The 22607-nt window shown below is 52.2% G+C and overlaps 8 protein-coding genes across 8 annotated transcripts, besides 15 other annotated features; 6 read left to right on the top strand and 2 right to left on the bottom strand.

The window, feature by feature from the left end:
* Positions 1–520: 520 nt before the first annotated feature.
* On the top strand, positions 521–1900 carry ACLA_050840 (S8 family peptidase; the record flags this gene model as incomplete). The annotated part of the gene is made up of 4 exons (XM_001272037.1): positions 521–844; positions 902–1346; positions 1404–1492; positions 1547–1900. The coding sequence occupies 4 exons, from the start codon at positions 521–523 to the stop codon at positions 1898–1900; spliced, it is 1212 nt and encodes a 403-aa protein (XP_001272038.1).
* An 844-nt stretch (positions 1901–2744) lies between these two features.
* Positions 2745–4612, top strand: ACLA_050830 (putative MFS multidrug transporter; the record flags this gene model as incomplete). Its single annotated transcript, XM_001272036.1, has 5 exons — positions 2745–2971; positions 3028–3073; positions 3134–3207; positions 3312–3641; positions 3709–4612. 5 exons carry the CDS (start codon positions 2745–2747, stop codon positions 4610–4612), a joined length of 1581 nt encoding a protein of 526 aa, XP_001272037.1.
* Positions 4613–5170: 558 nt separating this feature from the next.
* On the top strand, positions 5171–7798 carry ACLA_050820 (glutathione S-transferase family protein; the record flags this gene model as incomplete). The annotated part of the gene is made up of 6 exons (XM_001272035.1): positions 5171–6000; positions 6087–6707; positions 6828–6950; positions 7017–7194; positions 7264–7347; positions 7412–7798. 6 exons carry the CDS (start codon positions 5171–5173, stop codon positions 7796–7798), a joined length of 2223 nt encoding a protein of 740 aa, XP_001272036.1.
* Positions 5309–5331: a microsatellite.
* A 149-nt stretch (positions 7799–7947) lies between the features above and the next one.
* ACLA_050810 (uncharacterized protein) lies at positions 7948–8971 on the bottom strand (the record flags this gene model as incomplete). The annotated part of the gene is made up of 3 exons (XM_001272034.1): positions 7948–8599; positions 8674–8786; positions 8906–8971. The coding sequence occupies 3 exons, from the start codon at positions 8969–8971 to the stop codon at positions 7948–7950; spliced, it is 831 nt and encodes a 276-aa protein (XP_001272035.1).
* Positions 8972–9437: 466 nt separating this feature from the next.
* ACLA_050800 (uncharacterized protein) lies at positions 9438–10003 on the top strand (the record flags this gene model as incomplete). The annotated part of the gene is made up of 3 exons (XM_001272033.1): positions 9438–9447; positions 9548–9895; positions 9951–10003. The coding sequence occupies 3 exons, from the start codon at positions 9438–9440 to the stop codon at positions 10001–10003; spliced, it is 411 nt and encodes a 136-aa protein (XP_001272034.1).
* Positions 9780–9811: a microsatellite.
* Positions 10004–10546: 543 nt separating the features above from the next.
* Positions 10547–10576: a microsatellite.
* Positions 10548–10576: a microsatellite.
* Positions 10577–10779: 203 nt separating this feature from the next.
* On the top strand, positions 10780–13187 carry ACLA_050790 (uncharacterized protein; the record flags this gene model as incomplete). Its single annotated transcript, XM_001272032.1, has 3 exons — positions 10780–10832; positions 11035–11402; positions 11488–13187. 3 exons carry the CDS (start codon positions 10780–10782, stop codon positions 13185–13187), a joined length of 2121 nt encoding a protein of 706 aa, XP_001272033.1.
* Positions 13031–13063: a microsatellite.
* Positions 13188–13355: 168 nt separating the features above from the next.
* Positions 13356–13380: a microsatellite.
* Positions 13357–13380: a microsatellite.
* A 1500-nt stretch (positions 13381–14880) lies between these two features.
* Positions 14881–14953: a microsatellite.
* A 219-nt stretch (positions 14954–15172) lies between these two features.
* Positions 15173–15217: a microsatellite.
* Positions 15218–16001: 784 nt separating this feature from the next.
* Positions 16002–16031: a microsatellite.
* Positions 16032–16357: 326 nt separating this feature from the next.
* Positions 16358–16382: a microsatellite.
* A 57-nt stretch (positions 16383–16439) lies between these two features.
* On the bottom strand, positions 16440–17494 carry gldB (putative glycerol dehydrogenase (GldB); the record flags this gene model as incomplete). Its single annotated transcript, XM_001272031.1, has 2 exons — positions 16440–17009; positions 17087–17494. 2 exons carry the CDS (start codon positions 17492–17494, stop codon positions 16440–16442), a joined length of 978 nt encoding a protein of 325 aa, XP_001272032.1.
* Positions 17495–18711: 1217 nt separating this feature from the next.
* Positions 18712–18733: a microsatellite.
* A 27-nt stretch (positions 18734–18760) lies between these two features.
* Positions 18761–18794: a microsatellite.
* Positions 18795–19314: 520 nt separating this feature from the next.
* ACLA_050770 (phosphatidyl synthase) lies at positions 19315–20751 on the top strand (the record flags this gene model as incomplete). Its single annotated transcript, XM_001272030.1, has 1 exon — positions 19315–20751. The coding sequence occupies one exon, from the start codon at positions 19315–19317 to the stop codon at positions 20749–20751; it is 1437 nt and encodes a 478-aa protein (XP_001272031.1).
* A 315-nt stretch (positions 20752–21066) lies between these two features.
* Positions 21067–21100: a microsatellite.
* Positions 21068–21100: a microsatellite.
* Positions 21101–22607: the final 1507 nt, after the last annotated feature.

Raw genomic sequence — 22607 nt, 5'->3', positions numbered from 1 at the left:
CCACATCGAGATGATGGTTGGTGGCGCGAGATACTTGTTTTGTCGCGACTCATCTATGCGTCGAATGAGAAGGTGTCTTGTGCTTTTCGCGTCGAATATACGCCTCCTCCGCCGTCTGCGACTTCTCCTGATGACCGCTGTAATTTGCTCACTTGGAACCAATCCTGTGAATTTTATGATGGTCCTCATCATTCTCTGCATGGATTCGCCTTGGCTCATTCCCTCCGGAAACTCCGTCTGTCTGACTCTCCGACGGGGGCGCGATGCAGTCTTCTGTTTGATGCAATGTTACCTTGGGAACTTCGTCTTGACTGTCCGAGATACCTCTATCTGGTCTCTTGCTCGAAGGTCAGTGGACGGGGAGGGTAGCATCAGAACGGCGCAAGACCAGGAGAACTCAATGCCAGCTAAAAGGTATAAATACCTGATCTGCCGTCCAGTCTGGTGATCATTAGGGTCTTCGGTTTCAAGATCATCCAGTTGACCTGGTATTCTATATTCTTGCAAGATCATCTTCACCATGCAGTCCATCAAGCGCACCCTTCTCCTCCTTGGAGCCCTGCTGCCGGCAGCTCTCGCTGCTCCGGCCAGGGAACCTCACCCCTCTTCCAACATCATCCCTGGAAAGTACATCATCACTTTCAAGTCCGGCATTGACACCGCCGCGATTGAGTCTCACACCGCCTGGGCATCCAACATTCACAAGCGTAACCTGGAGCGTCGCGGCCTCGTTGGCGGGGAGTTCCCTGCTGGCATCGAGAGGAAGTTCAAGATTAAGGACTTCGCCGCCTATGCTGGCTCCTTCGATCCGGCTACCATCGAGGAAATCCGCAACAGCGAAGATGTCTGCTCCCCTCCCAACCTGGAGCCTTTTCAAGGGACAATAACTGATAATTCGCAGGTTGCTCATGTCGAGGAAGACCAGATCTGGTACCTTGATGCTTTGACCACGCAGTCCGGTGCCCCTTGGGGTCTCGGCAGCATCTCTCACAAGGGACAGGCTAGCACCAACTATGTCTATGACACCAGCGCCGGTGCTGGCACCTATGCTTACGTCGTTGACTCTGGCATCAACGTTGACCACATTGAGTTCCAGGGCCGCGCTACCAAGGCCTACAACGCCGTTGGCGGTGACCACGTCGATACCCTTGGTCACGGAACCCATGTTGCCGGTACCATTGGCGGCAAGACCTATGGTGTGGCTAAGCAGACCAACCTTCTGTCTGTCAAGGTCTTCGAGGGCAGAACCGGTAGTACCTCGGTCATTCTGGATGGCTTCAACTGGGCTGCCAACGACATTGTGAGCAAGGGCCGCAAGGGCAAGGCTGCGATCAACATGAGTCTGGGTATGATGCGCTGTCCTAAATGTCCACAAAGACACAACCACTGATTTTTTACCTTAGGTGGCGGTTACTCTTACGCCTTCAACAACGCTGTCGAGAGTGCCTATGAGCAGGGTGTTCTCTCTGTTGTTGCCGCCGGTAACGAGGGTGTATGTTTCCTCCTGACTGATTTCTTTGGGCATCTTCGGTTAACCCTAGTTTAGGTCGACGCTTCTAATAGCAGCCCTGCTTCCGCTCCTAACGCTCTGACCGTCGGTGCGACCAACAAGAGCAATGCCCGCGCCTCCTTTTCCAACTATGGCAAGGTCTTGGACATCTTCGCCCCTGGCCAGGATATCCTGTCCGCCTGGATCGGCTCCACCACTGCTACCAACACCATCTCCGGTACTTCCATGGCTACTCCCCACGTTGTTGGCCTTGCCGTCTACCTCATGGGGCTTGAGGGTGTCTCTGGTCCTGCTGCCGTGACTCAGCGTATTCTCCAGCTGGCCACCTCTGGCGTCATTTCCGATGTTAAGGGAAGCCCCAACAAGCTCGCCTACAACGGTGCTGCTTAAATCTACTTTCTAGTGTGAATGGTTGCATGGGCAAGTTTGAGTGGAATGATGGAGTGGGTGGACCATTATGAATGATTTCGCAGTGGCTTGATGGAAGCCATGGAAGAAGATCCTTATGATGTAAAGAAACAAGAACATGATCTGTGATCATGATTTATTTCCCTCTTTTTAGCACTCGACCTCAAGTTTAAAACCGTACGTAGAGCCATGGATTGAGCAAGATACGCTAAGACCCTAGGGGGTAAAAGCAGCCTAGAACTACCTACAAGGCAAGCTATGTACAGTCCTTCTCCAATGCCCTATGCAAAACAACCCGTTGCCAGACAGAGGAACAAACGGAGACGATGTCGATAGGCGCAACGGGGGAGAGCACGCCAAGAACCCCCCGTAAGTGCATCCCAGCCCGCGAGGAATGCTGATCGTAGCTGACCCTTCTCGCCCTCGATGACGGAGCACGCCCATTGGAGTCACTGCATCCCCTCAACCACACGCTGGGCAACGCTACTATTTTCGCTGCAGGGTTCCAACCGGCGAACTCCAGGCTAGGCAAGCGGACTACTCAAGAGGAATGCACGTCGTAATGGCGCATGGACGGGCGTCTTCCTTGCTCGTCAGCCTCACATACCTCCCAGAAGCTTGCCGTGAAGATTAATCCCGTCCTGCCCACAGCGCCGGCCGTCCTCCCTGGCTGATGCTGTGGCCAGGGGTGGGAGAAAAAAAAAACACCCCCCTCCCTCCCCGAATGGATTTATCTGTCTTTCACTCAAGGATGCGTCTGACTCTGGTGTCACCCTCCGCCCTCCTCTGAACGATTTCCTGCTATTTGACCTTGAAGATTTGTACAATGCTGTCCCCCATGAAGGACCAAACGCCTGAGGAGAAGGTACTCGGGTATGTCGAGGAACCGGATTCGCTGCAGCTGCATCTGCTCCTTGCTCAGAATGGGCTCAAGATGGCCTCCGACGAGCTCCATGTCCAATGGGCGATGGGGAACCGGCGACATCCTCGAAACTGGAGTATATTCCGGAAGGCGTATGATATCAGCTTGGTGGTGTTCCTGGAGTTGTTCACGTATGTGTCTTTTTTTCATTTTTTGTCTTGCTTGTGTGACGGTGCCGAGTCCCCAGTGCTAACATTGATGGCCTATTTAGAACAGCTGTCAGCACCGCAGGTGTAGGTTCCTCCTGAGACCGTGAACGCGACCCTGACTGATGCCCATGTAAATATATATAGTCAACTGCAGCCGGAGCTGCGGCCGTTGAGTTCGGCCTCGGAAAGACCCTGTCCATCTTCTACTTCGTATCAGTGTTCGTGACGCACCTCGCTTCCCGACAGATTCCTCCCATAGCAAAAGCCTCGAGAGAGTCAACGAAATGTATTCCGCGGTTCTGATGGATTGATGGACAAATAGGTATCTAATAGGACAGGCAATCGGTGGCATCCTCTTCCCCCCTTACTCCGAAGCGTTCGGACGCAAGAAGCTCTATGTCGTCAGTACGGCGCTGTACAGCATCAGCTGCCTCGTCGTGGCTGCCGTCCCGTCGCTGATAGGGGTGGTCCTGGGTCGCTTTGTGAGTGGATTGCTCTCTGCGATTCCCACTACTGTCGTGATAGGCAGCATCGAGGATATGTTCAACTCCCGTGACCGCATCTGGATGGTCTGTATCTGGGCCATTGTCAGCAACCTTGGTCTGGTTGTAGGGCCTATCATGAGCATTTATGTTCTGGCGGATCTTGAGTGGTAGGTGGTTGCTCTTGTGGGAGCATCAATAATATGTTGGGATGAGAAAGCGCTAATGACTTCCCAGGCGCTGGCTGTTTTATATCGCAACCATCGTGACTGGCGTTCTCACGTTTCTCCTTCTGAGCATCCGAGAGTCGCGTCCCTCGCTCATACTGGCACGGGAAGTTGCAAAGCTTCGCCAAGCAACCAACATCGATTCCCTGGAAGCTGTGAATCCCGATCACGCGCCGGATCTGCGCAGCTTCGCGCGTGTCGCACTGGCCCGACCTTTATTCCTTCTCATCACCGAGCCGATCGTGTTCATAGTGTCGCTGATCAGCGCCATCGCCATCGCACTGGTTTATCTGTTTACAGAAGCCCTGCCTCCCATCTATGAATCGTTCGGTTTCCGTGACCCGCAATCCAGCCTGCCCTTCGTCGCCATCGGCGTGGGGCTCAGCCTCGGCTTGCTGACCCGGTGTCTGGATTTGTATATCATCGACCAGCACCGGCAGCAGGGCCGCGTGTTGCTCCCCGAACACAAGCTGCTTGGTCTCTGGCTGGGAGCCCCGATCCTCGCAGGCGCACTCTGGGTCTTCGCCTGGACGATCCCGCCTGCAGTGAGAGATCTGCACTGGATCGTATCCGCCATCGCTCTGGGACTGGTCGGATACTCCCTGAACGAATTAGACTATGTCCTGGGGGGCTACCTCACCGACAGCTATCTAAGCTACGCATCGAGCGGGTTTTCCGCGTTGAGCTTTCTTCGATCGATCCTATCGGCTGTGTTTCCGCTAGTCTCGACGTACATGTTCTCGGCATTAGGGGCCAATCTTGCTGTCACTGTGCTGGCGGCCATGGCTACGGTCTTTTGTATCGTGCCGCCCCTGTTCACCCGACATGGCGAAAGCCTCCGGGCCAGGAGTAACTTTGCCAGACAGAGCTTGAGCATGTATCACCAGTACAGCGTTGATGAGCATGGATATTGATTGACCTGTCGAGTTCGGGAATGTCACATGGGATGTACGGGATGGGATCACTGGAGACGGAGCGCTGTCTGATAGAGATGATGATGATGATGACGTTTTGATGAAGAAACTGATGAAGGGGGATCAAGTTCATTTCTGATATGAGTACTGATCGGAGATCATGAGGATATGAACTGTCAACCTGTAGAACTGACTGGTTTGCCTGTGCGAAGTTTCCCTGTCACATACATACACTATAATTGCTTTTTGGCTGCTTGGGTTTCCACTGCGACAAGAGGCCGCGCAGAAGAACTGCAGATAATAACATCTAGATACACCTCAGTAATCAGCATGATTCACTTATAAATGGAACCTTCATTCCTCGAGTTGAGATGGATCGTGTAGTTGGTGACCACCCTCTATCATCATCATTATCGCACTCCATAGCACCTCGCCGCTTCAACTCCCCCACCATTTCCCCCTTCCACTCCTCCAAAAGCAGCACTCGCCATGATCCAGAATCGTTGATCCCGCTGCCCGTGCTTCAATTATTTAGTTATATATTGCTCCGCTCGAGCCATGGATGGCTCCGATCTCCAGCGATTCCCCGTTGACGCCCATCCTTCTGATTTACAGCCCCGATCGTTGTCGTCGCTGGCAGACGACGCGTCTACATTGGCTGCCGCCCAACAAGAACAGCCCCAACCACAGCCAGAACAGCAGCAGCAGCAGCAGCAGCATCCTCATCCTCATCATCAACAATCTCACCAGACACACACGCAGGATCTAGCCGATTCTCGGGACGCGCCATCGCTCCAACCCCTGCAGTCCGCGCTCGAACACCAGGAGCTCCATGCGCATCGGCAGCAGGAGCACCGGCATCTTCATAATGTGGAGCATCACCTCGACACCACACCGGCATTCATGCGGCCGGTGCGGACGGGTGAGCCAGTCGGTCCCGTGTTGATGAGCTCCCAGCTATTCCACCAGAAGCCGTCCTCCTACGAGGAAGTTTCGCGGGCGCAGGCGTTCGCTGCGGACCACTCCGGCAACGGCCAGCATATTCTGCCGAGCTTAGCGCACGGTGTCGATCAAGATGTGCATCCTAGCCAGGCGCTGTCGCAGGGCCGTTCCGATCGGCCAGATACCGTTGTTATGGATCAGGGCCATGATAATGGCGCCGACGGCATGGACGACGATGCGCGGACCGCGGGCCTTCCGCTGTCGCAGTCGTTCCAGCAATGTCTACAGATGCAGCAGCCAGGGGATGGGTATACTATTGCTTCGGAGCTTGCGAAGCAAGAAACCGGCCTCAAGGATATGAAGTTGGTACCAGATCCGCCTGACCTGGAATACTGGCGAGAGAAGCTGTTTAACGTGGACGACATGATCACCTTGACGGAAGACCAGTAAGTTCTTGACAACAACCATTGTCCCCCTAGACGCTTCAAAGGAAGAAAAAAAACACATAAATCTGACTGTCGCGCTGCTCTAGATTCCGAACCTACTTCCCCCACGTCGATAACGTCTACTCCCACCGCTCCACGCAACGCTACAAGCGTAAACCCTTTGTCTCCCACTACTGGGACTGCAGACTCAAAGGCCGACCGCCGGGGACCCCCAAGTCCGACGACCCCAACAAGAAGAAGCGCAAGCGCACCGCCCGCCAGCGAGACCTCTGCGACGTCAAGATCAAAATCACCGAATACTTCCCCGGGTACGGTGTGGCTGCCGCGTCGGACTTCTCGGGAACGTGTCCGGCGGACTCATCGTTCCCACCGGCCGAGTTCCTACCAAGCGTGAACTCATTGTTCAGTAGTGAGACCAGCGTGGGCCAGAGGCGCGACAGTCAGCCCTTTGGCGTGCTTACGCCGAATCCCACTTTGCCGGAGGGCCACCCCGGGGCGAATGGAGAGAGGTTCTTTACGATCCAGCGGGTCAATGGCAATGGCGCGAATGGGAAAAACGATGGCGTAAGTGGTGGCCACCGACATACGCTTGACGAGAGCGACCGGGTGAAGAAGAACAGCGTGCAGCGTTATTTGCTCAAAGAAGCCAGGGAAAAGAAGAAGGCCGTTACAGTGAGTTGGATTCCATCAATCTTCTTTCACAGACTGTTTATTTTCATTGCGTTACGAGGGGAGACTAGTTCCCCACGACTTACGTCACACTACCTGTTGGTCGCATAAGATATCTCAATTAGTCCCTTAATTCTGACCAGTTCGTTCAAGACCAGAACCATGCCTCAAAGCCAAACCCAGCAGAAGACATATCACACGAAAGCCACCGGACTAGCGGCATTGACTGCAATAAACCACTCCAAAGAAGCGGAATTGCAATTGTTCGGGAGTTGCTTCTGGTAAGTCTAACCATCCGATGGACGGTCTTTTTTTGGTCCCCTCCGACTAAGAATAGCAAACCCTAGCCCCTTTGTGCAGCGTGTTTGGATAGCCTTGGAGATTAAAGGCATTCCGTATCAATATATTGAAGTGGACCCGTACCAAAAGCCCCAGTCATTGCTTGAGGTAAACCCGAGGGGTCTTGTCCCAGCATTGCGGCACGGCGATTGGGGGTCTTATGAGAGTTCGGTTCTTCTGGAATATGTAGGTTTCGAGTTCGCACCCTGCCCGTCCAGTATGAGACCCTTTGTCTTCTGACTCGAGTCCCTGCAGCTCGAGGATTTGCACGTCGGCCCGCCGCTGCTCCCTCCCGGAGATGCGAAATTAAGAGCTCATTGCCGACTTTGGACTGATCATGTAAGCCCCACTGGTTTGCTCACACGATTTCCCGCCAGCGAAAGTAGTTCTGACCTGATTGAAGATCAATCGTCACATCGTACCCAGTTTCTACCGCGTCCTCCAAGAACAGGAGGAAGCGAGACAATCCACGAACGTGCAAGAGCTCCAGGACGGTCTCAGAACACTGATTGCGGCGGCCGATCCGGAAGGTCCGTTCTTCTTGGGATCGAACATCTCATTTGTGGACGTCCAGATCGCTCCTTGGATCCTTCGATTCAGTCGGGTGCTGAAACCGTACCGTGGCTGGCCGGAGCCCGAGGCAGGAAGCCGCTGGGCTGCGTGGGTGAATGCAATTGAAGTCAATGAGCATGTCAAGGCGACAACGAGCTCTGACGAACTCTACCTGGATAGCTATGAAAGATATGCTCGTAAGTATATCATCGCGGAGCTTTCATCGCGTGATGACTGATGGGCTTTGTCCAGAAAACTGCCCGAATACATCGCAGGTTGCGAATGCAATCAGTTCGGGAAGAGAATTGCCCTGATTCTGGGCCGAGGGTAAATATTCCGACATAAAGAAAATCAGGCACCCGCTTCCCACGGTCATGATGAGCAAGATCATGTTGCCCTTGCACCTCTGTAGCCTGCCCGGAAGCCGCCTCTTCCACTGCTATCTGGACCTCGTGGGTTGCGAAGTGGCTGACGTGGAGATTGTGGCTGATCAATCGAGCTTCGGTCGCCGGTCGGCTGTCTCTCCTTCTGCAGGTAGGATGAGTTTGGCCGCGCAGAGTATCCCGGGTCGTATAGTTGCCTCGACTTTCCTGAAGACGCGGATGATTCTCTCTTGTCCCTGTTGTTGTCTCTGCCGTTACCCCGACTTTTGCCTTTGCCTCTGCCCTCGAACTGCTTCGGTGGAGTCGAACTCCGCGGTGAAGATGCGCCCGAGGTAGTTGCAGAGGGACTTCCAAAGAGCCTCTCCCGCGCTTCCTCATACTTTCGTTGCCTTTCTTCCAAATTCTTCAGAGCAATGGCGTGCCGTTCTTCCGGGGTAGGTTCGGATGACCTTTGATCATCGTCTGAATCGTCTAGACCGTCATTGTTCAGACCAAGGCGACTGAGGCCCGCTGTCGTCGCATCAATTCCGCCAGACGATGACTGGCGCGTCATCAATTGGGGCGTGCGACTGAGGACGGTGACTGCCGGCTTGAAATCCTGCTTCAGAGGGACGTCGGAGCGAGCCTCCAGGAAGTGGAATGTCTGGGGAGATTCACTATCTGTTGGTCAGAACCCGTTCAGGACGCCCCGAGCAGTAGAGTAGAGTATAGCATAGGTGATTGCACGCACGCTTCCGCCCATAGTTGCCTGTTGAATTCCGCCTGTTGAGCTCTGCGCTGCGCCTTGGTGACTTTTGAAGACACTTTCTTCTCCGGGGGCGGGGCTGGTTCAACGGCTAATTTCTGTGGAGGAGAAAAATTTCCAGTCAGATCGTGGATAGAGACACAGTCCAATGGGTTGACCGTAGAATGATTCATGATGAGAGATATTACGAGGAATAAAATAACCGAAAAGAACATACATCAGCCTGTTGCTCCCAGTCCTCCTCCCACGCATTGGGAGGCCCAGTAGGAGGCTTTTCGCTCATGTTCGCAAAGGCGGCAATGGAGAATTGAATTGAGTTGAGTGATCCACCACACCAAGAATCGAGGCGTTTGATTGAGAAGCGTTGGGAATATACTAGATATAGGAGCAGGGAATGCACCAAAAAGAAACCAATTTCCAAAAGCACGAGCTATGACCATGAATATCGAGTCTGATTTCAGCGTCTGCGTGAGGAAAAGAAACGAACCATCAGCGGAGGGGGAAAAAGACAAGCCAGACAACGAAGAACAGGAAAATCATTGTTGCTTGATTTGATTAGTTAACGGGCGCCGTCTCTCTCTCCACTCCGGGGACTGCAATAATGTATCTTAGTTGACTATCTACTACTTCTACCTACTCTCCGTCAATAATAATCATCCATAGAAATCAGCATTAGCTGTCACATTTGATCTGTGTCAGGCTTCTCTCTGGCATTTCTTGATTACACGGAGAGAGATCTACTCAATACAATGCCAACTGGTATGTTTTCCCAGTGCTAGCATAGCAACCTCCATACCTCCCCCCCCCCCCCGCACCATCTACCAAACCACAATTCCAACCCCGCTAACAAAGCAACTAGATCTCGACGGCGACTCGCAAATGGCCTCATCTCCCGAATCCTCCGTCGGCTCTCCAGCCGGATCCCGCACCCCTACCAACAACGCCGACCTCGACGACCCCCATTCTGACTTCGCCGGGGCCACGGAGCTCTCCCCGCCGGGCTCGCAAACACAGAACTTCCCCGATGTCACGGAAATGGTGGGACTTGAGGGCAACGGGCCTGCGGGAGGCTCGTCGGCACAGATCTCTGCGCAGCCGCAGCCGCAGCAGCAGCAGCAGCAGCCCGGGGCAATGTGGATGAACAAGCGGGCGGAGGAGGAGTACCAGCGAGCGCTGGAGTATGTTGTGGACAAGGATTTTAATCTGGGTATGATTTCTTCTGGTTGATGCTTTTGAGACTTGCTGGCTGATTGGGTGTGTAGATGAGTTCGGGGATCCCTTTGATGAGAGGGATATGGACGAAGACACGTTCTAGGTCTTGCTGGTTTGGCAAGGATGGGTGTGGGATGTTTAGTCCGCTTGAGCTTGGCCAGAGACCAGGCTCCTTATGAGTTATGAGATACGTTTCCTTCAGGTGTGGCATTCCCCAGTGCTTTGCTCAGAGAGGATGGAGACCACTAACTTGGGTGATAGAGCTGAATGAATGAATATACCTTGCTACCGCTACGACTGGATCGCCTTCGTAAGGATATTATATCCGTCTGTTAGATCTGCAGTTTGATGAAAATTATTCTTAAAGTATAGCTAGGGGATGCTGAAGGCATGCTGGGCAAGGGCCCTATACTTCTAAGTGGATGGATATGATTCAGTCATTATCTAACTAATTGTAGGATTCTTAATTTAGGGGATCTGAGACACTCTCATCAAACAAGTAGAATCATACACTTTGTGACTTTCATTTGAAGATGTTCCAGTAGTTGTCTGATTATCTGCCTTAAAAAGGTGGTTGGCACAGCAACTGTCCGCTGAACGCCAATCAACACGTGCGACTTTCTTATGATTATTGTCCCTGCTCAAGTATTATTATTATCATTATTATTATTATTATGATATTTTTCTTCATCTTGGCTTCGACGCGTCCTAGTATTCCTTAGTTTGAATAGCCTCTCATCCTCTTTGCATTGCATTTCTATTACTCTGTTAGAGCTTATATGATTTTATCAGGAGTAATTCTGAGTATCGACCTCGATTCTCGTCATCCCGTTCCTTGACGTCAAACCTGCGCTCCGCAAACATTCCTCGCGGCTCCCGATGCCCGCCAACAATGATCCGACCCTGCTAGTAGGGCCTCTTTCACAAACATGGTGAGTGAATCTCAATCACTGCTCCTCTGGTTTCACATTCCTCAGTGACCAAGACGGCCGGAATCTGGCGATCTTTCGAGGACCGATGGAGAAGCCTCGTCCCAAGCTCCTGCACAACCTCCCCCCCTTTGTCATAGTTTGGCTAATTCGATCGCGACACTGCGCGCCATCCGCGCGCATTCGTCGGCCCGAGCCTTTCTAGTCAGCTCCAAGTTCAGAGCGAAAAGTTTAGCTTCACCCCCGTCAAGACCGTCGTCACCCCTCGCGTCTGGGACCGCAAGCCGTCGAATGCATTCCTGGCTCGGTCCAAATCGCGCAAGGTCTGGAAGCGCTTTCGCTCCTCGTTCAACAGCATGAAGGCTATACAGCGCCTGGTCGCCGCGTCGCATGAAGATGTCGATGACAGCCTCTTCGCGGAGATCAATGTATCGCGGGGTCTGGGCTTCGTCCGCGGTGTCAAGCGACAATGTTTTGGGCTGGAGGATTCCGATAAGCCATTAGATGCCACAGCTACAAGAGGACGGTCGTTTCTTAAGACGAAGTGGGAGTCTGAAGCGACCGGCAGAAGACGTATGCTTGCTTTACATATTCCGCCCGTTGACTGGTCAATTCAGCCAAGCTTGGCGACTACGAGACACGATCTGATCAATCACAGGAAAACTACCCGCGAATCACAGCAGCTTCATCGAGATTCCGGCCGAGCCCATGGAGATGGATATGGGATCGGAAGATGATTGTCGTCATGGGGCAGATAACGAAGAATCACGGGATGCGGCCACGTCAACCGCCGAAAATACCCACGACACGGACGCATCTTTTGATTCGACCCCGGGCACAGCAACGGAATTAGCTCCGTCGCCAGCGTATCCCCGCATGCTGCATGGCGTGTCCAGCTGTCGCAATGACCTCACCGGAGACGACTACAACTCGGACTTAAAACCCGCTGATGATGCTCAGACCGGCTCTGACATGGGCCCCGACGAACAAAGTGTCGAAAGTGCAACCCTTATCGCCGCTAGTGTCGCAACTGCTGATGATCGACGATCTGGACCGTCGGCTGAGAACACAGGCTTCGCTTCAGCTTCTGTGGAGGATCTAAGCGCAGCACAAGAGTCCACTCTGGTACGATCGGCATTGCGCAGCTCGTTGGACGGGGACGATGCCGAATTACTCAACAACTTTCTGTTCAAGGCTCAGGCAGCGCGAGCCGCCAAAGCGGCTGCTATGACGGTGGAGCTGAAAGAGACCAAGCCAGAGACTACCCACTACCAAGAAGTGACCGAGATGCCGACTCCGCCGTCTCGACGGGTGCTGGAGGAGCTCGACGCCAATTCGCCCTCACCCTCGAAACCCCAATTGTCACCAGTGAAAGTGGCTGCGACGGGGAGCCCTACTCTCGACGCTCCGTCCAAAAAGGATGTTAGTGCCAACGAAGATGAAAATCAACAGCCTGCCAGCCCGATCCGTCGAAGCGCGAGGAACCGTGCTCCCAAGCTCCCTCCACGAACCACCACCCCAACTCTTCGCACCTTGTCCCTCCGTCGCGCAAAGGGCACCGAATTCGTCTTTCTCCAACGGACAGAAGCCCAGGAGCTGGCACTGACGACACGTCGAAACACGCGGCAGAACCGAGGCGATGCGGTGATGCCGAAATACGTGCTGCAGGCGTTGGCCCAAAAGCAGCAGAAGCCCAGCGTCAATGACGGCAAGTCTGTTCGAGACCCTGGTCCGAAGCGCACGCCTGGCAAGAAGTATGTGACATGGAACGACGAGCGCCTCGTGGAGTATGAAGGGGACAGTCAAAACAACAACGGCAACAAGAAGGACGGAAAAAGAAAGAGCAACAATGACATCGTGGATGCTGGAGCCAAAGCGACGGTGAAGAGCACCGATCCCAAGGCGGCCAGCAGTCGCAGCACTCGGTCTCAAAGCTCTGCCAAGACGGGAGATGATGATCCAGTGGCTGCATCGACTACTGCAGTGGCTTCTGCAATCCCAACAGGGCGGCGTGTACGGCGGTTGGGGACGTGCAAAGCCAACTCCACTCCCGCTGCAGCCACCAGCACGACCACTGCATCACTGCTCCCTGCCCCGCGTAGTACTGGCGAGACTGAGAAACGGAAGAAGTTGATCCCCAAGCCACCCAGCGTGGTTGTAACGGGTACTCCCGTCTCGAAAAAGGCACTGCCTCGCGCCACCAGCAGCAACAACACCAACAACAACAACAATAATACCAGCGATAAGAGCTCCGATGACTCGACCAGTGGCCGGCTTCTGGGGATCAGATCCAAGAACATCCTCAAGGCACACGCTGGATCAACACCGATGCCGAGACGGATTCAGTCTCGTTCTTGACTAGGAACGGGGTTGTTGTTGAACCTTGCTCCGTACTAGTAGCAGTCTAGTAGCATAGCATCCTGCGACATTCAAATGAGGGTTGTACATAAATGTGTGGACCACCAATCGGTTGTTTACGGGGTTTGAAGGCGTACAGGGCTGGCGGTATTTCAGATTATCTTTATGTTTTTTTTTTTTTTTTTTTTTTTTTCTCTCTGTCTCAACGGAATTACCCCTGGTATGGTTGGATGTATTTGTTGTTGATTCGGTGTTTGATGATCGCCCATTTTATGGGGTTCATTTGCAGTTCTCCAACCTCGACTTCATGTGAATCTTTGACTTGACTGTTTGAGAGACTTTTTCTTGTGTGGACTGCAGCTGTGATGAGTCTTCCGACCAATTATGATTGTCTGAGTGAGGCGGTTAAATGATCATCATCAGTCTCTCTCAGTGTAGTGTGTAGTAGAAGGTTCATCCGCGAAGATCTCAGCCAACCTTTGATAGTATGAATTCCCGGAGTCTGCTAGTATTTGGTAGTAGTAGTCTCTACTCTCTACTCCGTTGGTACCTGACTTCTCTGCACGGTGAGGTAGTCAGTCTCTGTCGAGTAAGGGGGGAGATGGATTTCCTCCATCGTTCTCCTCCGATTATCTACTGATCTGTCGTCATCTGAGGGTGCACAGCATATTCTGGATCTTTGATCGATGCTTTTGGCTGATATGAGCTGTACCTGTACCGTTGTTGTTGTATGTACGAAGCACGAAGTACCGTACTGTGTTCCTGTTTAGCTTATCAGCCTGTGTAGCTCCCTCTCTGTCCATGACTGACTCCATTATTGGCATACCCACTCCGTACAGGCAGCCACAACGGTCTCTCTCTCTCTTTCTCGCCGTCTTGGCCGAATCTTATCATTCTTGGGCTGTGACCGGGACCGTCGTCAAAAAGGAAGGTTTGCCTGGTTAATATTATTATTTAGTTTGGATCCGGCAGTATCGACGACGAGAGGAATGGCGTGTCCGATCCGCCTCATTATTTCAAAACTACAGAGTCTATCTTCCAAAGTACTCCGCTGGAATGAGCTGAGCAAGTTGTAATCCCAAGGGAATCATATCATAAATCCCTCATGCACGGAGTACGGTAGGCGACTCCATCATGCTGTATACTGTATAGTGCATACCTAACTGCATACTGCATACCCACGAATCATACAAGTGGATCTCTTCTCCAGCCCCAGCCCCGTAGGCCCGTTCTCCTGCTCCGTGCTCCGTAGGATTGATATTGGATCATGGATGCAATCATGCAGGTCACTCAAACTGTACAGCGGGAAGGGGTTCATGGAAAATAGCATCCTGTCGGGCTCCATACCTCCATAGGACCATAGGACCATACTCCGTAGGTGGTAAGGAGTAAGGACGAAGGAGGAGCCCTGTATGGTGCAAAGTGCATACTCCTAGGTAGTTATGGAGTATGTCACTACTTACTAGTCGTCCCAGAGCTGGTGAAATAAGCAACTCCACCAACAGTCACCCAATCAAACAGAGTAGATCTTTTGTTTCTCACGTCATGGCGGCCTTAGAGACGGCCTTACCTAGCTCCTTTCGTACTTCGTACCCTCTCAACTTCTCAATCCTTACCTCTCAAGGGCAAAGCTCTTGAGTCTTGAGTCATGCCGATCTAGCTACCTACTACTGCATAGCATAGCATAGGGCCAAGATGGGCTGACATATAGATAGATTATAGATAGAGTATACAGAGTAGATAGATAGATATAGAGAGCGAGATAGGGTATTATCGGTCCCAGCGACACAGCCACGGCCATGGCAGGCGCGGCGCAAATTCGGGACCGTTGCGACTTTACCTAATCGGGCGGCTCGGTGTTAGGGCTTTTCCGGATATGCCCACCGGAAACGTGGCTGAGTTCCGGGTTTCTCCGACTCCGGGCCCCGTTCTTGGAATCTTAGGTAACACCTGAGGTACTTCCTGCGTACGGAGTACTACGGAGTCAGTCAGTAGTACCTACATACTCAGTCAGTAGTACCTACATACTCCGTACAGAGTAGTACTAACGAGTAGATAGATACTACTACTGTGTAGATTAAGCTAACGGCCGCAAGGAGATGGGGTTGTGGGCTTGTGGGTGGGGATGGCGGTGCTGTATTCATTTCACTGCTCTGAGCCTCTGTGTATGCATGCATAACTACGCCATGAGAATAGGTAGGTCGTGATCGATCTATCTATCACGACTTGCAACTCCGTAGCATACAGGATATGGTAAGTTCGACATTCAGCTACAACTCTCTACCTTACCCTACACCTAGGTACTCTGTAGGTATTGTACAACCCGGTATCCAAGTCAATCCCGCGAGGATCATTCGCTACCGGTCAATCATACAGTAACCGTATCAGTATCAGTATCAGTAATACCTTACTCTTACTTTACTCCTAGATAATAATAATACTCATTGGAAATGAATAATGAACATCTCAAAAGCTGAAATCAGATATGTGCATCTGAATCGAGTCTATAGCGTCATACTACGTCGCTACTCGCTAGTCCCTGGATCCAAATAAGGATACAAGGGAGGACTGTCCTCCGACTCCAAGCTAAAGTCATAATAATATCTCAGATTCGCAGGCACTAACTAGGTAACTACCTAGGTACTCCATAGTCAGATACAGTAAAAAGTAACCTGTTCCTAGTTCCTACTTGCTAGCACAAACTTCGGTAGTACATCCTTTAATATTATCTGCATGCGAGTTACATTGTCGCTCTGTGGCCTGTAGGAGTTCGGCTTCTTATTGGGTTCTTGGATTCTTGTGAGTGCAGCAGTCTTTTTTTTTTTTTTCTTTTTTTTTTTCTTTGGCCGACATGCACTAGATAGTGAAAGCTGAACTTTTGTACCTTCATAGCTTCTATGCAATTTCAGCTGTTCCTGTCGTGGGACGAATCAGGGGGGTGTAACTATCTACTGTCCAGCTACTGACTGACAACTGACAAGAGAGTACGTAGTAAGTACGCCGTTTCTTGGCGTCATTTCTACTGAGAGCAAGTGGAGAGTGGTGGAGGAACCTGCTAACCTGGCTACTGGTTAGCTCTATTGCACTGTCTCAACTCTCAAGAGGCCCAGGATCATGTAAGATAGCTATGTACTCAGTAGATCATCACCAATCACGTCTTCTCTTTTATCAAAAAGAAAAAAAAAAAAAAAAAAATCATCACTCTCGTAAACATCATTTCATATGACCCGCATAAGGAAACAAAAATAAAATCTAAGCAGACATCTGCTTGGCGGTCTCCTCAGGCCACACATCGTAGCCAAAGGTATCCTTCATGTTGACAAAGCGGAAATGACGACCCTCGGCGACCTTGTTGACGGCCGCAAAGTCCTCGTCCGAGAGGGTGATGCTCTTGAAGTTGGACTCGATGCGGGCCGGGTTCGAGCTCTTGGGCAGCACCACGTAGCCGCGGCGGATGCCCCAGGCGATCAGCACTTGGGCCAGGGTGTTGCCGCCCTTCTTGGCGATCTCGTTCAGAGTCGGGTTCTCGCTGACGCGCTCACCGGTGGTCGGCACCTGGTTCTGCGAACCCAGCGGCGAGTAGGCCTCGGGCAGAATGTCGTGCTTGAAGCAGTACTGCACCAGCTCCTCGTTGGGCAGGAAGGGGTGGATCTCGACCTGGTTGACGGCCGGCTTGACCTTGGCGATCTTGAGCAGCTGGTCTAGTCCCTCGATCGTCCAGTTGGACACGCCGATGGCGCGGGCCTTGCCCTCCTTGTACAGCTCCTCCATGGCCCGCCATGTGGGCTCGGGGTTCTTGGTAAGATCTTCCAGGATCACATACTATTGATGAATATATCAGTACTGCGCGGGGGAAAAAATAGAGTTAAGACCGGGGGGAGGGGAGGGAAGAAATCTACCTTTCCATCAGGCCCAATCTTGGGCTTCTCGTACGACTCCTTCTCCGCAGCAATGGGCCAGTGAACCAGGAACAGATCCACGTAGTCGAGCTTGAATTTCTTCAAAGAGTTCTCCAGAGACCACTTCACATCCTCAGGACGGTGCAGGTGGTTCCAGACTTTGGTAGTGACGAAGATATCCTCGCGCTTGACGTTGGGGTTCTTCTTCAGGAAATCCTGGAGCGCATCACCGACCTCACCCTCGTTCAGATAGAACCAGGCGCAATCCAGGTGTCTGTATCCGATGTTCAGAGCTTCTGTGACAGCCTTGTAGGTCTCACCGACGGCGCCCTCGTTGGCGAAGGTTCCGAACCCGACAGCGGGGATCTTGACGCCGTTGTTGAGAGTGAAAGTAAGGCCGTTGGACATTGTGACGAATGGGATGGGGAAATTAGGTGGGAAGTTGATTAGAAATGATGGGAATATCTGAAGAATGCAGAAATGAAACGACAACGATATGCAGTATGACAGCAGCGTTCAGGGGCAGTTACTGATATAAGAGATTGAGGTGGTTTTTGAGGAGGGGCAGAACTGCAGCTGAGGTGGGGTTGTGCTTTCAGACGATGACCGAAGGCGGCAAACAGGGCGACAGTAGTAGTATAGTAGTGGTATAGGCGACTGTCGTAGTTGTAGACTTGTACTCTGTAGTACCAAATAATAATTATGGTTCTAACGATGCTGCTGATGATGCTGTTCCTCTTTTTTTTTAATTTATTTTTTTATATCTCTCTTTTCCCTTTCCCTTACTCTATGTGACTCCTTTCCTGTTTACCAGTTCCCACTCCTCTTCATGACAACAGAAATGCAGCCAAACCTGCTCCATGTCTTGCACTGCACAGAGTGCGGTTGGGTCGCTCGATCTTCTAAGAAAAGCCGATCCCACACCGGCCTCCCTGTACTTACTGTCCCCCTTTTGCCTGGAAGAGAATCAGTTTACCACCAGAAGCTGCGACGGTGCTGTACGACAAAAGCATGATGGCATCACCAAATTCAGTGTGTTGCAGTTGAAGCAACGCGCCCCACCACCATGACATCACTTGCGCGCTTCTCTTTCACTCTGCTGGTTCGAAACGGCGCGAGCGTTTGACCCGCCGCCCGCTCGATCGTCATCGGCTCCATCGATCTGTGGCGCGTTCCAAGGGTGGGAATGCCCCATTTGCCAATCAGACCGGGAGATAAGCTCCGCTCAAGGGCTTCCTGTCCACTCAGCATGCAGAGCGCCTTCATGAGCATCATTTCTTGGTGGTTCCCTCCGTAACAGAAATTTCCCAGCTGAACCAATTAACGACTCAGAAACAGGGATGCCACCCTTCTGGCGGCCAATCCCCCGCCCCGCCCTACCAGCATTCTGCAGTCCCGTCGACCTCATAGGTTCAGGTAGGCTGCTTTAGGTTCTCGAGGGGGTACGGAGTAATCAAAATCAAATACCACGGGGTATCGTACCGGTACTGACAGGACGTCAACTTACGGTACTGCGGCTGACCCACAGGAATCCTGCGCCATTGTTGGCTGTCGGTACCTAAAAGCCATTAGCGATCCCGACTCCGGCTCCGCTGGACCCGCTGGGTGTATCACATCTTTTTGCCTTTTTTTTTTTTTTTTTTTTTTATCTGGGTGCATCCATTGAATAATAACTACAGGCTAGTAGGCTACAGGCTACAGGCTACAGTGGAGGGAGATAACCAGCTAACTAGGGTACTTACTACTAGTTATCATCCACATCAGTCACCCAAAAAAAAAAAAAAAAGATGATGATGACGATAATTCCTAGGAATGATGATACGCCAGAGTGGAGCCATGGAGCATGAGAGACAATGTGTGTAGTGGTGCACAGGGAATACGATGGAGATACAACTGATGTCTTCTTTCTGGGGCATGTTTGACCGCCACTGATTCAATGGGACAGCTTGTTGTTCTATATAACCTGATGTCTTCTCTCTGGTTCCGTTCGTAACATTCACTTTCTTCCATCCAGTTTCTTTCACCCTATCCACTCGTCGGGAAGGCATTCTGTGTGATCAGTGAATTGCTCCCCTTATCATCCTGCTTTGTCCCTCTAGTATAAGAGTGACCTCATCCCATTCGATCTCGTTCACCAATCTCTACTCTTTGTTCACCTCTCTCACACATCCCTTCATCCACATACCGACTCATCTCTTATCTCTAACTGCTACTCTTCTATCATCACCATGCCTCGCTTTGAAGATTCTGATTTCGGCGTTGAGGCCACCCCTCCCGGTGCTCGCTCTCCCAGAGATGCCCGTGGCAGCACTTCCGGCTCCCTCCCTATCCCCAGCGATGCTGGCAACACCGTGCAGATTCCTGCCACCAGAAGCTCCATCAGCGATGCTGCGCAGTTCATGCACAATCTGAGCTTGTCTCCGTCCATGCGGGACCGCCGCGGCTCTCGCAACTCCTTTGGCACCTCTCTCCCCATCCCCAGATCTCCTCGTGTCTCTCGTCTGTCCTCGGTGCGCATGGCCGATGCCTCCTCCGTCTCGCGTGACCTCCTGGCCTCTCAGGTGCAGGACATGTCCAAGGAGAAGGTGGCTGCCGCCAAGGATATGGCCTTTGCCTTTGATATCGATGGTGTCCTCGCGCACGGAAACCACGCCATTCCCGAAGCCAAGGAGGCGCTCAAGATGCTGAACGGTGACAACGAGCTCGGCATCAAGATCCCGTACATTCTTCTGACCAACGGCGGTGGTAAGACTGAGGCCGCCCGTTGCGAGCAGCTTTCGGAGGTTCTCGAGGTCCCCATCTCGACCGACCAGTTCATCCAGTCCCACACTCCCATGCAGGCTTTGTCGGAGTACTATGAGACTGTCCTCGTCTGCGGTGGTGAGGGACAGAAGATTCGCGAGGTCGCTGAGAACTACGGCTTCAAGAATGTCGTCCATCCCAAGGACATCGTCGCCTGGGACCCCACCATCTCGCCCTGGAGAAACTTCACTGACGAGGACCGCGCGGAGGCCAAGCCCCGCGACTTCTCCAAGGTCAAGTTCGACGCCATTCTGGTCTTCGCCGACTCTCGTGACTACGCTACCGACATGCAGATCATCATCGATTTGCTGCTCGCGGAGGATGGCAGGCTGCTGACCCGTGCCAAGGATCCCGTCGCCTCCCGCATCCCCATCTACTTCTCGCAGGGTGATCACCTGATGCCCACCGACCACAAGGGTCCTCCCCGGTTGACTCAGGGCTTGTTCCGCATTTCCATCGAGGCTCAGTACAAGGCCCTGACCGGCGTCGATCTCGAGCGTGTCGTCTACGGCAAGCCCGAACGTGCCACCTACACCTACGCCGACGAGGTCCTCAAGGCCTGGATGGAGGAGATTCACAACGAGAACCGCCTGCCGAAGAACGTCTACATGGTCGGTGACAACCCGCAGTCCGACATCGTCGGCGGTAACATGTACGGCTGGAACACCTGTCTGGTGCGCACCGGTGTCTTCCAGGGCGGCGACAACGACGAGAACAACCCGGCCAACTTCGGTGTCTTCCCCAACGTTCTCGAGGCCGTCAAGGCGGCTGTCCGCAAGGAGCTGGGCCAGGAATTTAAGTTCAAGTGGAACCCCAAGGTCAACCCTGTCACCCACGGCGACGGTTCCTCGGCCATCGAATAAACTCGAGAAACCGACCATCATGACGAACTCTACGCTATTACACGATTTGGACGAAGAAAGAAAGGAAAGAAAGAGAGGGGAAAAGTGACCGGATTTGAGAACGGTTCACCTTTGGCGTTTGGTTACCCATGTGATTTGCCTTTTTTTTTTTTTTAACCACTTCTTGCCAACATCAAGCTAGACGATTTGCATACTTCTTTTTTTTTTTTAACGGGTTTTTATGATGGGGATTTAGGGCTATTACTGATATCCATTGGTGCTTGGTCTGGATGTGAATCCGACAAGTCGACCAACTGTCTGACAATTTCATTGAGGTTTTTTTTTTTTTTTTTTTTTTTTTTTTTTTTTTCGTCTTTAGGTATTTATTTGCTTTAGTTTAGACTGGATTGCATCATGAACTTTTGACTTTTTTCTTCCCCCCTCCGTTCCATTACATTTATACGTTTCATCTGTAGAGTTCGTCTGGATATAAGCTTTTCGCTTTCGCCCAAGTCATGCGGTCATCACGAAGGTGACTGAAACCCTGATGGTCCCAGAGTGGTTTTTCATTCCCTGTAAATTTATTCCCCCCCCCAGCCTCCTTTCATCACTAATACCACAAGTATCAACTGTGAAGTGTGAACGATATGAAGAACATCAGAATAGAATTGAATTGTGACTAAAAGTAAACTAGACTGAACTACTAAAGCCACAAATGCAAGCCCAGAGCATCGATCCCACTCCCTCGGGTTGTGGCGTTTTGTCCCATAAAAATCCAACAATCACTCTCCATTATGGAATCGACTACAGACACGGAGACAGGATAATATTCTTTCCCCGGTTGATTGATGACCAGGCGGCAGCGCTGCTCCAATCTTGAGATACTATGAAGTATGAAAAGTCACGCTCTGCAAGAGCCCAGCACTACTCCGACAGAGCTTATTCTTCCCATTCCTTCCCAGACACGACCGATAGGTGCCAACAGCGGAAATAACCACGCTGGAAAAACCCCTCAGCGAAACCTCGAGATACTATGGCGGCATGGCTGTATTGGCTTGGTCTCGGAAGTCGAGTTTATCATCGTGCTCTGACAGTGACAGCGTGGGGCAGGTATACAGTGTTGCACTGCAGCTCAAAGCAGCTCAAGCATTGACAAAGACACGCGCGGCGATGGATACGTGGACTGCCCAGTTGCCGAGACTGGGCCTCCGCTCCGAGGGCAAAGCGTATAGTCCTAGAGGATAAAAAAGGGGGGGCGAGTACCAATGACCATGTGTCCGGGTGGTTTCAATTGCAATCACACCGGAGTAACCGAGGTCTCTCTCGCTCCTGCGGAGTTTCGGTGTTTGAAATCTCTGGCTCCGTCTTTCATTAGCAACTGCCTGCGACTGGCCGGATTTCCCCTGAAGATCAAGACAGAGATTAAAAGTCCCCTGTCGAACTACACGCCAGGGTACGCACCCTCTTTCCTGGAAAGCGAAACCAGCGCGGTTCGTGGCTGTGGTGGTCCGCTCCAGTGTCGCAGCCACCCTTCCTGAGGATGTCTAGTAAGCTTGAGACCAGCGGTCAACGCCGAGGGTGTGTTCTAGCAAGACAAGAGTCCTGCAGTTGACGGCGTCGGCGAGGCATATCTCTAACTAGCGCCATGAGACCGTCGTGGTTGATACCCTGCGCGTTTCTGTGGCCGGGGTCGATGGGTATGGAGGTGGTCGGGTATCCTGCACTGAGATCATTGCGCGGGTCGGGCTGAGTGGCGGGAGGCGGTGTCGAAGACGAGGGTCGCCTGTCTGCACCGCTGGGGGAGGGGAGGGATGTGAGTCTGGTTGTCTGTTTGGTGGGGGGATTTGAAGGATAACGAGGTTAGACCGGCTCTATCT

The sequence above is a fragment of the Aspergillus clavatus genome, genomic scaffold (assembly GCF_000002715.2).
Source record: "Aspergillus clavatus NRRL 1 1099423829800 genomic scaffold, whole genome shotgun sequence".
Lineage (NCBI taxonomy): Eukaryota > Fungi > Ascomycota > Eurotiomycetes > Eurotiales > Aspergillaceae > Aspergillus > Aspergillus clavatus.
This window is presented reverse-complemented; position numbering and strand designations above follow the sequence as displayed.